The sequence below is a fragment of the Corvus moneduloides genome, chromosome 15 (assembly GCF_009650955.1).
Source record: "Corvus moneduloides isolate bCorMon1 chromosome 15, bCorMon1.pri, whole genome shotgun sequence".
NCBI classification, from domain to species: Eukaryota; Metazoa; Chordata; class Aves; order Passeriformes; family Corvidae; genus Corvus; species Corvus moneduloides.
The window spans coordinates 2476246-2491102 of record NC_045490.1 but is presented as its reverse complement, the minus strand read 5'-3'; the positions used below and the strand labels follow the sequence as shown (position 1 = coordinate 2491102).

General features: G+C 49.4%; 1 protein-coding gene across 1 annotated transcript; it reads right to left on the bottom strand.

The window, feature by feature from the left end:
* Positions 1-8605: 8605 nt before the first annotated feature.
* Positions 8606-14002, bottom strand: BNIP1 (BCL2 interacting protein 1). Its single transcript, XM_032125275.1, has 6 exons — positions 13881-14002; positions 13708-13800; positions 13285-13376; positions 12358-12459; positions 11534-11652; positions 8606-9725 (listed from the first exon to the last, which is right to left on the bottom strand). The coding sequence occupies exons 1-6, from the start codon at positions 13962-13964 to the stop codon at positions 9529-9531; spliced, it is 687 nt and encodes a 228-aa protein (XP_031981166.1). The 5' UTR covers positions 13965-14002; the 3' UTR covers positions 8606-9528.
* Between the last annotated feature and the right edge of the window lie 855 nt (positions 14003-14857).

Genomic DNA, 14857 nt, shown 5'->3' with positions numbered 1-14857 from the left:
TTCCTCCAATCCAGCATCGCCCACAGGGCGAGTCTCTGGTCCTGCAGGGACCTGGCTGGACCTCAGACACCTGGAGGGACCTTCCCTGAGCTTCTTCCCTCATTTTCATCCTAATTTGCTGCCTGGGTACCACCTTCCTTTATCATTTTGACTTTTGACCTTGGGACAGAGGGGCTCTGCTGTGCCACCAGCGCCGCTTCCTCCCACCCCGGGGATGCTTTACAGGAAGGGCACTGAGGTGATAGATCTGTCAAGAACAAGGGTCAAGTTTATGTTGATCTACAGGTGTTAGGAGCGTATTGATCCTCTGATTAAAGTCCCTGATAGGTCGCCATAAATCCTCAGGGGGATGAAAACGCCACATAACTCGCTTGCAGATGTTGCAGAAGGAGCCAGATAAAGGAAAGCAGCCGCCCAGCAAGTGTTAACAGACACCCTCAGAGCAGCAGGTGAGGCCACGGTATTGTTTTGCCCTAAGCCAGGGTGGCCAAACCTATAAAAAGGTGAAAACATCGAGCAATTCAGGCCTTTGTCAGGGCAAAATAAGCTCTTTCGTTTTAGCTCAAGCTGGGATGGTTTTGGCTCGCCCAGGACTAGAGACAGCCTTAGTACAGACACTTTGTCCTTTTTGGTCAGCCTCTCCAGGCATTTCCCTGACAGTGGGGAATTATACCCGTGTAAGAAGTGCTTTTGTGCACAATCACAGAATGGTTTGGGTTGGAAGGGACCTTAAATATCATCCCATCCCCCTGCCACGGGCAGGGACACCTTCCACTGTCCCAGGCAGCTCCAAGCCCATCCAGCCTGGCCTTGGACACTTCCAGGGATCCAGGGGCAGCCACAGCTGCTCTGGGCACCCTGTGCCAGGGCCTGCCCACCCTCACAGGGAGCAGCTTCTTCCACATATCCGACCTGCCTTTCCCCTCTTTCAATTTGAACCCATTCCTGTCACTCCAGCTCCTGATGCAGGGTCCCTTCTCCCACCTTCCTTCAGATCCTGGAAGGGGCTGTGGGGTTTCCACACATCCTCCTCTTCTCCAGGCTGAACATTCCCAGCTCTCCCAGCCTGTCCCCAAAGGGAAGGTGCTTCAATCCCTTTTATCACCCTTGTGGCCTCCTCTGGACTTGCTCCAAGAGTTCCATGCCCTTCTAGAATAATTTTAGAATAGGATAACTCCATTGGAAGGGACCTACAAAGACAATCTTGTCCAATTCCTTGATTTTGCAGATAAAAAACCCCTTGCATTGGGTACAGCCACAGCAGATATGTAAAAAGAATCCCCTCCTCTGAACTTCCAGCTCCTCAGGCAGCACTGAAGTTCCCCAAAGCATTTGACAGTGACCAACACACCCCCTGTGACCCCTGGAGCCAGGGACCAGGCAGATCTTTCCAGCAGCAGCAGCTCAGGGTTCCTGTAACTGGATGATTTAAGCCCAGCAGCTCTGGCAGAGCGCGATGCTCAATCCCTTTATCATGTCTCCTCTCCCTTCAGCAGCCAAAGCCAGGGCTAATTTTAAAAAGCAGCGATATGGTGCTGCTGCAGGAACACACGTTGCAGTTGGCTGCTGGGAATTGAAATAGAAATGGGCATGGACTGCTCATGGACTGCTCTCCAGTTTGGATGTTGAACACTGACTGACTGCAGCCGAGGTAAAATGCACAAAGAGAACCTGCTAACTTGCTGAAGCCCAAAAGTCACAAAATAAACCTGGCAAGTTACTTTATTTGAGTAATTTTGGGGGATTAATAAACCAAAGACTGAAGTCGTTTTAATGAAAAAAAGCTAATGATCAAAACCAAATTTTTACCTGACTCTGTTCTTCTGGAAGAATAACCCTTTAACTTATTAAATCAAGATCAATACCTTGCATTTTCTCTCTGGTGAGCAGTGACAGGACCCAAGGGAACGGCTGGAGCTGTGTCAGGGGAGGGTTAGGCTGGATTTTAGGAAAGGGTTCTTTACCCACAGTGCCTGACCACCCTCTGAGGGAAGAGCCTTTCCCTAAAATCCAGTCCAAACCTCCCCGACAGCTTAATTTCTCCCACACCTTACTGTGAACCCAAGACTAGAGAAAGTTTTGAACCCATCCTTGCTGCCTTTATTCCATGTTGAGCCCAGCCACGCTGGGCCTGGCAGGTCTTTGATCAGGGAAGCAGAACGTGGTGCAGAACTTTATTTCACAGTGCTACCTAGTGGCTTCTGCAATAAACGATCCGCTCCTCAAAATGCTTCTCCAGACAGAACCTCGTTGTGGAGTAAATACAAATGACAATAAAATATAAACTTCCACCACTGCCTGAAACGAGTTAAATTATGGGAGGGGTGAGGTGGGGGGGGGGAATTAAAAAAAGAAGGGAAAAGAAAGGAAAGCATGCCTGCAAACGAATCCCAGGGGTTTCTGACTGGATATCCATGTACACCAACAACCCCATCCCAACCTCCTGCAGCTGTCTGGGATGCCAGGACAGGCAGCACCTTTATGCAACAACCAGGACTTTTCCTCCCTCACCACTGCCAGGGATTGGCACAGGACGCGGAGCAAGAGGCACCCACAGCTCTTCAGAGACTGTCTCTGCCCCTTTCCCCCTCTCTCACAGTGCCAGTGGTGATGCCGGCTCTGTGCTTAGACTTTCCCAAATTTCCTGCCAGCATGGGGACACTCAGAGTGACAAAGCCTCCTCCCCTGCAAAAACCCTTCCACACCCCTCTCAAACTTTCCTTTGCTCCATAACTGAACCAACTTCTGCTCTGCTCAGGATCACCTTCTTCCTGCTGCCAGTTTATATGGATTTACATATTGATCCATATATTTTCCAGCACCACAGGTGCCTTGGCAAAGGAGCAGCTCTGCTGTCCTGTGTTTGCCCACACCAGACAAGGTTCAGGTGCTGCAGCAGCACAAATAAACGAAGTCCTGTTAAAATCTGACAGCTCAGACAGAGCCAAGGCTGGCAGGATAGAGTGGAAGATGTTAAATCCAAGCCTGAGACACAGCTGCTGGATGTGACAGTTTTCCCATATTTAGAAGGGGGAGAGCAGTCCTTGCTTCCCTGGGCAATGCCTTGGGATCACCAGATGAAAGGAATCATGTAAGTACTAAGTAGTATTAATAGTCCCAGGCACAATATATATATATGAGAATAAATGGCCAAACAATACTTAACAGTTATTTCCAATAGCAGCATTTGTATAATGCCATCGACACTCAACTGCTGATAAGCTGGACACACTTAAGGAATTTTAATAAGCCTTTGAAAAGCTTTAACTGATGTGAATTAAGCCCTGAGATAATTTAGACGCAGGGCTATCATTCTTCAGTTAAAAATAATTGATCTTGGATGTAAACGTCACATCTTGCACCCCGGAGTACAAAGGCAGAGAAAATGTCATTTGTCACCAGCAGTGTCTGGGGCTGATGGACACGTTCCGAGGGACCCCCGGGCTCTGCTCGCCCACAGGAACTTCTCCCGTGGGGTCAGGGACGAGGAACCTCCCAGGAATGAGGCTGAGATACGTAAATTAACAACACACCGGTGCTTATTGCTACAAAGTCACTGGGTCCAGTGCCCCGGGCGAGGGCAGCAAGAACTGCTGCTGTCTTTTGGCTTTAATCCACCAAAATAGCTCTGCTGCCATTCCCTGCTTGCAGGGGCAGAAACAAAGTTTTCATTTGCAGTTTAGTTCTGAATATAAAAGTTTCTTCTCCTTCTGTATTTACTGCTTGTTGTTGCAAGTAAGGCTTTCCCGACCGGCAATTCCTCACTATCTTTTCTGGAATCCTCTGATAGACACATCTTTTTGACAAGGTGATAAGACTAGGAAGCTCTTGTTGAGATCTGCAAGTCTAAATATACACCCACATCTTCACAAAAATTAATTAACTTGTGTTAATGAGAATGTAAATTCTCACCTGTTCTCTTTCAGCATGGACATTACCTTATTTATTGTCTACAAAGTCGTTTAACATAAAGTCTGAAAGATCAGGAACAAAGATTGGGTCAAAGCCTGCAACTACCAAAGACAAAACTATTTTAAACAAACCTGCAGATAAAGAGAATGGTTGTTTTGGTTTTCTTTTTCCTCAATTTTTAAAAAATTTATTTCTTATTGGTTGGTTTTCAATAAGCAGATTACTGGCACAAGCCAGTCAGTGAAAGCCAGGAGCCACTGACATTAAACTATTTTCATTTTTGCTGTAGCTACTTACAAACATCATCTCTGACATTTAAACAAATGGGAATAACATGATGATTCCTAGCAGCATTTGCAATTTCATATCCAAATGAGAAGCAGCAAAAGCAGCACCTTTTAAGAACATGGCTGAGAAAGGAATCCTTCATTATTTAATCCAAAATACTCAGCATTGATATGCATATAACACATAACATATATATCAATATACAGAACAGGAGAGGGCTTGCTTATGCTGGAAACAGCAAGTTTTATGTGGCATATATATATATATATAAAATTATAATATCTCAATATACTGAGCAGGGGGACGCTTGTTTGTCTTGGAAACATCAAGTTATCATCAGACACAGGACAGGAGGCCGACCGGATCAATAGACTTACTCAATATAGAAAAATCTTATCTTCCTTTCAGGCTGGCTGGCCATAATGTCAGCACCCAGATGCCTCTGACAGAGTTATCTCCCATCAGCAGCGGCAAAAACTGCTCAGTGCTTGGGTGACACCTACGAAAAGCCAATAACCCAAACAGGAAAATTTTGTCCCGCTGTCCATTTTGAAGATAAAGGGACACCGAGCCGGCCCTGCTCGGTCTTTGAGGCTTTATCAGGACAACAAAACATCGCTTTGGGTTTGGGTTTCACAACCCCATCCCCTCGGGCCGACGCGAACTGAAGAACTCGCGGGGACAACGAGCCCAGACCCCGGCGGGGTCAGGTCCCAAAGCGTCCCTGGATGTGACACGCAGCCCTGCCGCTGTTGAAAAGAAGAAAGCGAAAAGCTTTCATGTCGTTCTATATATACGCCGTTCTATCTATAGGGCCTGGTGTGCGCTGATGCCCGCGGAGACGCTCTCCCCGCCTGCCCTTTGGGCGCTTATCGCGGGCCCCGAGGGACACACGCGGCGTTATCGCCGGGCCAGGCTCAGAGCAGCCGAGTGGCATTTTCCTTTCATGCCGCCACCGACACCCAGCGCGGGGCAGAGCCTCCCCAGCGCCCCGGCACAGCCCCCGGCCCTCCCGGCACCTCCAGATAAGCGGGATGCAGGAGTCGGCTCTGATGTCGCAGCAGGAGACAAAGGTCGGGAGCGATAATATCTGATTAGCCTCATGTTGAGGTTAAAAATAAAAGGAAGCCCAAGTGGGAGCGGTCCAAGGCACGGCAAGGTGTCACAGCAGCCTGTGCGCTCGTGGGAGCGGGGATCATTGTCCCCCAGTGGCCCAGGGCCACTGCCTGCCCCATGGCACTGAAGGGGGGAACAGCCAGGGCAGAGCCCAAAAGGACTGGATGGATCTTGGTGCAGTGTCTGGATGACCTTCACCAGATTTGCTTCTCAACTCAGTCATGGAAGACTGAGTTGGAAGGGACCCACGAGGATTGTCAAGTCCAGCTCTTCAGTAAAAGGCCCACTCGGGGATAGGACCCACAGGCTTGGTGTCATCAGCACCAGGCTCTGACCAACTCCAGCCCAATTATTTTTAGTGGCGCTGCAAGGCTACAGGAGCCTCATGACTCACTCAGCATTTTAGGGGCCAAGGCAACAGTTGGAGGTGCTAACCTGAGTGGAGATCTCCCTGGACACCACACGAAGGGCCAGGCTCTAAACCCAACTAAGTTAATAAAGATCCCAGTCCCTTCCTCAGACTGCAGCTCTCTTTATGTGGGAGAGGATCAAAACCTCAAGGCACAGTTACAGTGAACCACCACCTCTCAGTCTGTCACCCAAAGAAATCAGCACAGAGTCTCCATCACAGGTTCTTGGGAGAAAACCAAACCTCAGCTCAGTGGAACTGCCATTCCCTTTGTGGCACAGGGTTTGAACCATTTATATAAGCAAGCAGATAATAATAAACTTGTATTCATTCAAAGCCTCAGCCTGAACAAGTCCACAAACAGCTTTCTATAGCAGCAGGATGATTTAAGAGCCCCTGGATTTGGCATTTGGTTGTGGTACAAAGCACCTGCAGCCTGTTTGGAGAACACTTCTCACCTTTGTGGGACAGGAACACAACAAACTCAGGCACCACGGACAGAAAGGGCTTTGGAGCAATGTACAGTCACCAAGACACCACATCTGGGGAAAGAACTTGCTTCAGATTCTCTTCTGTGAGAATCACACCATTACAAACAGGGAGGTGAAGCAACACCAAGCTGATTTCCATCCCCCACTTTTTCCAGAGGAGAGCCCCACATATTTGCAGACAAGTATGCACATGTCCCCTGGATATTCTCAGCCCCCAAAGATTCCAGCCTGACTTGCCTGGCTTGCTCTGGGCCACTTGGCATGCGATAGCAGCCACACACATTTGGCAGAGACATTTTTAGAAACCTCCAAGCTATGAATTCACCTTTCCATTTTGGTAAAGTCAGTTATGTGGAAAGCATTTCAAAAGCACAACTTCAAATACAAACTTCATTTTCCCTTAATTCTTGGAGAGGGGGAGGGAATAAATAATATTATCCTCTTCATTTGTTTTCCCAGAGTTATCCTATAATATTTCTGTATTTGATAACACCACAATCAACAATAAAATAATTATGAATCAAATCAAGACAGTCTTTCTCAGCAGAGCTACAGTATGCTAAATTTGCAATTCTCCTCAGGTCCACGTTTATTGCAACCACTAAAAGGCAACTTTCCAAGGAAACAGATCTAAATAAATGCTCTGGAAGTGACCCTCATGCAGCAGGTTTCAGGGATGTAATGGACACCTGGCAGGCACCTGCTTCTGCCCACAGGCTTTCCACCGTGGCCATGTGGGAAGGGAGACCAGGATCGGACCCACACCCACAGCCCACCACAGCTAAATATCCAACAGCACCATCTGACTCCTGACACTCCAAGGGGCAACTTCAGGCACTTTCTCCTTTTTCCACAGGTGCTCAGAAAAAGCAAATTGCTCTCAGTGGGTTGGACTCCACAGAAGAACCTGAGAGACTCCATGAACCTGAAAGCTCTAAACCTCTCAATGTGCTGAGACATCAGAGCTGCCCCATCCTCATCCCTAAGTGGCTCCAGCTGCACGGCCAAACACCCACAGTCCCTGCAATGGCTGCAGCCCCCTTTGCCTGCAGGACATAGTTAATGAACCGGCACTCAGCTAATGAGCAGGAGCTCATTAGCCCACAGCTGCTTGATTGCTGCCAGCTGCCTGTCTCAGCCCCTGAACTCCACGGCAAGATTTCAGCTCTTTTCAAGCTCCTAGTGGTTCCTTATGCCTTGTTTTAAAGTAGTGTTGTTCTTCAAAGGAAAAATACTTGTACTGCAACTGTTCTGTGACAGTAAATCCCACCTCTGCTTGCAGGGAGCACATCTGGCACCTGCTGCCTTTTGGCGAGGGATGGCTCTGGAGTAACAGGGGCACTCCTGTTTGCTTTCACTTGTGTCTGAGCCCTCCAGCACAGCTCTGAACATTTCTCCAAAGCCCTCTTTCTTTCTTCCTTCCCTCCCAAACACTTTCTGCTCCTGCACTTCTGGAGTCCCTGGTCTCAGAAGGGCTCCAGCTCTTGGCCCCCAAGTCATGCCCAAGACCAAAAATGCTCTGGCCATTCCCTTCTCACCAGCCCTGACAGCTCTGCAGCACAGACACCTCAGAAAATGCCACTCCCTTTCAAAAAAGCTAGCATGAGACCATTTTTTACCTTTCACAACACAGCCTCAGGCACACAGCAGCAAGACCCCGAGACACAACATCCTGAGCACAAATACAAACCCTCTGCAGGCCCAGAACAACTGCCCAGGCACAACTTCCCACATTCCCTAGACCAGACAACAAAAAGCCAGACACAACCACCTCCTCTTCCCACAGTGCTGCTCTCTCTCACTTATCCAAAAAAAACCAAGAAATCGAGTCCTACCTTTGCAGCAAGAGCAGCATCCATGGGCAAGGAACAAGGCAGACACCAGAGCGGAGTCTGCAGGGAGGATATTTGAGCACCACCCAGCCAGCCCCAGCTGGGCACTGTCAGGGCTGATTGGGCCATCCCACCGTGCCAGGAGGGATCCAGGGAATTCCACCAGCTGTGCTCTGCTCCAGCACCCACCCACCGAGCCAGGGTGGGTGCTGAGGCACCTCTTGAGGTGCTTCACCAAATCACCCTTCTCACCCCAAGGAGAAATAACATTTATCTTGCTGCCTCCACTGATTTTTTCCTTCCAGGTCCGTGGCCCGTCAGGAGCAGGGATGATTCCTGGCTGTGGAAGGAAATTATTCCAGTACCAAGTACTGCAGAGCAACCTGTTGCATCCTGGAATTTCTACTCTTCCCCTCTCCCAAAAAGTCCAGCTGTCCTCGCTATTTTTTCCTAATTCCTTTGTATCTAAGGACTGCAAATTGACAGTTTATGCAGGTAGTTTTATTTACAAAAAGACTGGATTTTTGAAGCAGAGTAATTTCTCTTATTCAAACTCAAAATGTGCATATTGTCAATTTATTTCATTCTTAGTGCAATTCTGTATTTTGGGAAAGGCTGTGAGGAAGAACTGCCCTGAAATACAAGGAATAAACAATATGGAAAACCGCATCCACTCTGTGCAGTCTGCCTGTTCCAGGGCTACAAAACAGAAGCAAAACCCCCCAACTTCCAAATGCACAACTTGGCAGTAATTTTGCAAACATAAAGCATGAAGTGAAATGATATAAAGAAAAGGAGGGAAAAGGCTTCTGATTCTAACAGGTTGCCAACGTAGTTCTCATATCTATTGTGTGAATTAATGGTAACAAATGGGGTTCTCATTTTTGCTTTGCTCAGAGCCCCCCCAAGGCCAGTGGGACAAAGCCAGGCTGTGTTATGCTCCCAGAAAAACAACCCATAAGCAACCACTGCTGCTAAAGAAAAAGCAGAATTTTTACACTGAAAGGCTCTTTCAAGCCATCAGACTTTGTTTTTAAACAAAACCCTGTTGACATGATACAATAAATATTTTATTAATGGAATGTGTGACTTTTCCATCCTTCCTCTTACTCTCAGCACCTTACACACAGATGGCAGAGCAGTTTCCAGTCCAAGCCAAGGACAAAACTTAATTTCAAGACAAAAAACCAGCGAGGTTGAAAGTTCAAACTGGCACGTTTGAGTGCCCAGCCCCTCAAGTGTTCGATTCCCCAAACCCACAGGCAAATTGGCATTTCTTCTTTCCACAGCATGATCTACTAAGCTCTTCTGAGGCAGATCACAAGCTCCGTGGGGACAGCACAAATTCCTGCCAGCTCTAACACTCCTCCAGCTACTGCAATATCCCTTTATTATTCCATTTTAAAGCCCCACCGTTATCAACCATCTCTTTCTGATTTGTTGGGGGTTTTTTTGGAATAGTTCAGTGATTGTTGGAATTCTACAAAAATGGGAAGAGTCTCTTTTTCAGGATATAGAGCACTGTGGCCAGGAAGAGGGCAAGGGCCAGGAAGATGAGCAGCTTGTCCGTCAGCTCCCGGCGGTTGTACTTGGTGATCAGCTTCCTCCCCAGCTGGATCGTCCCAGACATGGACTTGAATTCCTCATTTGCTTCCAGGATGGTTCGGGAAGAATTGGCTGAAATTAAAGGGGAACAAAAAAAGATTTAAATCAGCAGGTTGTGCTTCAAAAACAAACAGCAAAATGTGTAAGGATAAGATACTTGGCAACACAGAAAGAGCATGAGGGATCCTTCTGGGTCAGGCTGACTTGTGGGTGAGACAGACACACAGAGTTCTCACAGCTCAGGGGTGCTGACGTGCTGAGGAAAGTGCAAAGCAAAACAAGAGCACTGAAAACTTAAAGATCTGGAACTGAAGTTCCTGGATTTTGAATTTTTAGGTCAGCAGGTCAAATCTAGTTCAGGTTTTTCAGTCAGCACTGCTGGAAGCAGAGTGAAATAGGACTGGTGCTCCAGAGGTCACCAGCAGCAGCAGGACAGGGCATGATTTGAATATATTAATTGCACCACTGAAAGCGTTCCCCCAAGCCCCAGCAGTAAATCAGTGTGACTCAAATGGGCTTGCAGAATTATTCAGCTCAAATAGTTGTTAACAGTAATTTTTGACACACATAGCAATATTTTGCCTAATAAAAATGAGAAGGGTCAACTAGAAGTGTGTGAGAACACAAACACACGGCCCAAACTTCTCAGCCTTGCCCATTTCAAATTGCTAAATGAAACCAAAAGCCCTGGAATCCCCTTTTTCCTGCTTTACAGAAAGCACAGCTTGTAGGACAGTGCATCACCCTACACTGCCCTGGCTGCTCACAGAAAGGTCAAATCCAGCATTATCTGGTTCACAAAAAAAAAAACCTCAGAGCAGAAATAGGTCTGTAGTATTTTGCAAAACACTTTGTCCCATCCCATTTCAAGAGGCATTTTGATCCAAGTGAAAACAGAAAACTTGCTTCCCAGAGTTTATGACAAAGCAGAACTTCCCTGCTCCACAGCCTCAAACATTCATTGCATCCTAGGGAAGGACTTGCTCAGAAAACAGGAATTTGCACTACTAACTCAGAATTTGCAGCTGGGTTTTGTAAATGACCTTTGGTAGTTTTTTCCCTTGATGAATTCCAAGTGCTGTTCATTCAGAAACAGGGTGAAAAGGTGCCTGCCAAACTGTCTTTTTAATGGGAGAAGGAACATGCTACTTCTGCAGCAACGAACTGTGCCCAGCTGCCACCCTCAGATGGAGCAGAAAGCAAGGAGGGCAAACTTGGGTTATTTATCCTTGTCTTTAAAGTTCCCTCTCCTGCCCAAAAGCACAGCTAGGAAGAGGCCCAGGCAGCAACTTCTAAATGCTCCATGAATCATCAGTTCTGACAGGTCACTTGATTTATTGTTTTAGGAGTAGAAGCCAAGGAACTGGGTGAAATCTTGGCTTCACAGGCCCTGATGCACTGCTGACAGAGCAAGTGACCTCGGGTTCAAGGCACTTGATCTCAGTGTCTCAGCCATCCCAGCTGGAGCCTGGCTGGAAGCAGCTTTCCAGACACTCCTTCCTCTGTGTAGGGACTTGTATCCATGCTTTTGACTCCTTTGCCACTCCCAAATCCGTGCCAGGACAGTGGCACAGAGTAACACCAAACACACTCTGGGCACTGTGTGAGCTCGCCTTGCTTTTGTAAGTGCTTTTATGTGAAACTAAACCTCATCTTGGCCCCTTTTCCTTCTCATGATCATGAAACAGAAACTCCAACAAACAGAAACTCCACAAAAAGTACACTATGATTTCCTGTTTATGTCCAGTTGTTACAGTTCTGCTGGCCAGTCCTTTAATCATCATTGGAGCACATTCTCCTACTCTGCTCCTTTCCCCATGCTGACAGAACTGACCAAAGGTGCTTCCACCACCCCATCCATGCCCAAATTCCAGCTGTACCTAAGGTCTGCATGGTCTCCTCGCTCTGCTGCACCTGCTGGGACATCATCCTGCTGATGCTCATCAGACTCTCCGTGATGTTGCCTGCACTCTCTGCCAGACTTTCCTTTGTTGTCTTCCTGAAAAGGGAAGAAAGCAAAGCAGGAAGGGGTAAAATTACTTTTTTTGGGTACTTTGGGAAAATGATGCTGATCGGGAGATTAGAACAGGGCTCGGCACTAAACGTCTCTCCAGTGTACAAAAGACACAACTGGTTTTCACTGCATGAGAAATTCAGATTGTCTTCACTAAACAATAAAAAATAATCACAAAATATGAAAGTCCTGAGCCCAAACAACAGCCAGTGGCTCAGAATCTCACAGGGGCCCATATTTCACCACTTGTTCACCCAGAACTGTGTAACTCCATGGGCTGCTATGGAAGCACTACCACAAACTACCAATTTATTATCCTGAGTATCCCAGCTGCTGCTTTCAATTCACAGCCTGCACACCATTACATCCAGATCTGCATGTGAAAACAGCTTGGATAATGATCCAGTTCTTGTTTAGAACCTATCTGGAATTATTGTAAAAGGCAATATGTAAAGCTAGGAATGTTAATTTATCCTCTTTTCTGCTAAGATAGGCCAATGCCAAGAAAACCTGAATTTATCACAACCCTTAACAGTTCAAATCTCCACAAAAGGGAAATGCACTCATAAAAGAAAAGCTACACTCCAGATATAATGAAATAACTTAAAAATATGATGTCACTTCCATTTAAAACTTGTGAATATAGGAGACACTGCTCAAAGCCCACAGTACAGTGGGACAGTCCCATACCTTTGTCTTAAGACGTCTCTTCCCTGCAGCAGCTGATCTTTCTCAGAGTTGTCAATAGCAATTTTGCAGGCCAGATTTGCCTTTCTCCAGGCTGCCTGGTTGCTGAAATCACAAGAGCAGAGTGTTGTAATGTGATGGTAACACCTTGCCAGCAGGACAATTTTCACAAAGCAACCACCACTGTAACTGGACACCCTTGATACACACAGAAATATTTGGGTTGGAAAATACTTCCAAGATCACCAAGTCCATCCCGTGCCCCATCCCCACCTTGTCCCCAGCCCAGAGCTCTGAGTGCCACCTCCAGCCCTTCCTTGGGCACCTCCAGGGATGGGCACTCCAAACCTCCCTGGGCAGCCCCTGCCAAGGCCTGAGCACCCTTTCCATGGGGAAATTCCTGCTGCTGTCCACCCTGAGCCTGCCCCGGCCCAGCCTGAGGCCGTTCCCTCTCCTCCTGTCCCTGTTCCCTGCCAGCAGAGCCCGACCCCCCCGGCTGCCCCCTCCTGTCAGGGACTTGTGCAGAGCCACAAGGTCCCCCCGGAGCCTCCTTTGCTCCAGGCTGAGCCCCTTCCCAGCTCCCTCAGCCACTCACTTTCCCTGTATTACTACACACAATAACAACATTCTATCCTGACATTCCTCAGTGTAGCATTTATGCAGCAAGGGAAAAAGAAAACTGTGCCAGCTGTCAAACAACAGACTCCTAAGCCACCTTCTTTGAGCTCAAGTGCTCAAAGGGACAGACCAGAGTTAGGAAATCAGGACAGGAGGAGGGAGTTGTACCCTTTCTGTCCCTGACCCCTTGGTCTGGGGCAAAACACGTGTCAGTGTCTTTACTTCCAAACCAGACTCTGACAGGTGCTGCACCAAAGTCAGACTTTCTCTGGGCACAGGGGACTTGGGAACAGCACCAGCTGCCAGGCCCACCTGAGCATTTGCTTCTTGTGGTTCTCCACCTCCCGCAGCAAGGCTTGTTTCTCCGACTCCTTGTCCTGCTCCTTCGCCATCTCCTCCAAGTCCTTCGGCGGAGAGCACAAACACCAGAACCTCATCAACCACCCGCAACTCGCACAGCCCAGCTCCGGCCGGGGAGCGGATTCGGGGCAGAATGAGCTGATAAACCCCCAATCCACGGCTGCGACTCACCAAATCACAGCCGGGACCCCCAAACCCAAGGCCGGCATCCTCCAAAACACAGTCAGAACACCCCAAAGCCCGGCAGGAACCTACAACCGGGATTCTCCAGCCCTGGGCCGGCACCCTCCAAAACACACCCGTGACCCCTAAACCACAGCCGGTGGGCCCGGAGCACAGCTCGGTGCCCTCAGCAACCCCGGCCGGGCGCCTCACCTGGATGCGGCCGCGGAGGTGTCGGAACTTCTCCTTCACGGCGGCATTGAGCTCCGTGAGGGCGCTGAGCGGCCCCGGGCAGTCCCGGATATCCTGGAACACAACGGCGCGGTCAGCGCGGCCCCGACTCGCCCCGCGGCCGTGCCGGGGTGTCCCGGGGCTGGCGGCGGTACCTGCACGGCCGCCTTGATCTCCAGGTCGAACTTGACGATCTCCTGGTGACAGACCCGCAGCGGCACCGCCGCCGCCGCCGCCATCTTGGCCGGGCAGGGCCGGGCCGCGCCGCGCGCGGGCGCCCCCTGCGGGCGGCGGGAGGGGACTCGCGGCCCTGAGGGGACGTGGGGGGCCGGGCCGGGCGGGGATTGGGCCGGTCCACAGGGAGCGGGATAACAACAGAATTCCAGAAACACTGGGGTTAAAAAAGACCTTCAAGTCCATCGAGTCCAAGCTGTGCCCCATCCCCACCTTGTCCCCAGCCCAGAGCACTGAGTGCCACCTCCAGCCCTTCCCTGGACACCTCCAGGGATGGGCACTCCAAACCTCCCTGGGCAGCCCCTGCCAAGGCCTGAGCTCCCTTTCCATGGGGAAATTCCCGCTGCTGTCCACCCTGAGCCTGCCCCGGCCCAGCCTGAGGCCGTTCCCTCTCCTCCTGTCCCTGTTCCCTGGCAGCAGAGCCCGACCCCCCCCGGCTGCCCCCTCCTGTCAGGGACTTGTGCAGAGCCAGAAGCTCCCACTGGAGAAGTTCCAGGTTTACATCCAAGAGCCTCCTTGGGTTTCTGGACAGGCCAGGCTGAGACTGGTTGTGAGCAGGGTGGGGGAACACAAGGCCCCTTCTGTACCCCTAAAATGAGAGGCAGGGCAGTGACCCTTTGCTTTTCCCGCACATTCCTTCCGTGGTGCCGTGTCCCTTCCCTCCTGCCTTCGGACCCTTTGGACAAAGGTGCTGGAGACCATTTCCACAGCAACTGCAGGGAGCCGGTTTCTCCAGGCACTAATCCCGGTTCTCCAGATGGTCCCACAGGGACCCAGCAGCGCTATGAGGCAGCTCTGAGCATGAGGAAGGAAAAACCAGATTATTTCCTTTCCTAGCTGTCATCCCTTCCAAAGGAAAGTTCCTGGAAATACCAGGAGACTGGGGACTTACTTCAAG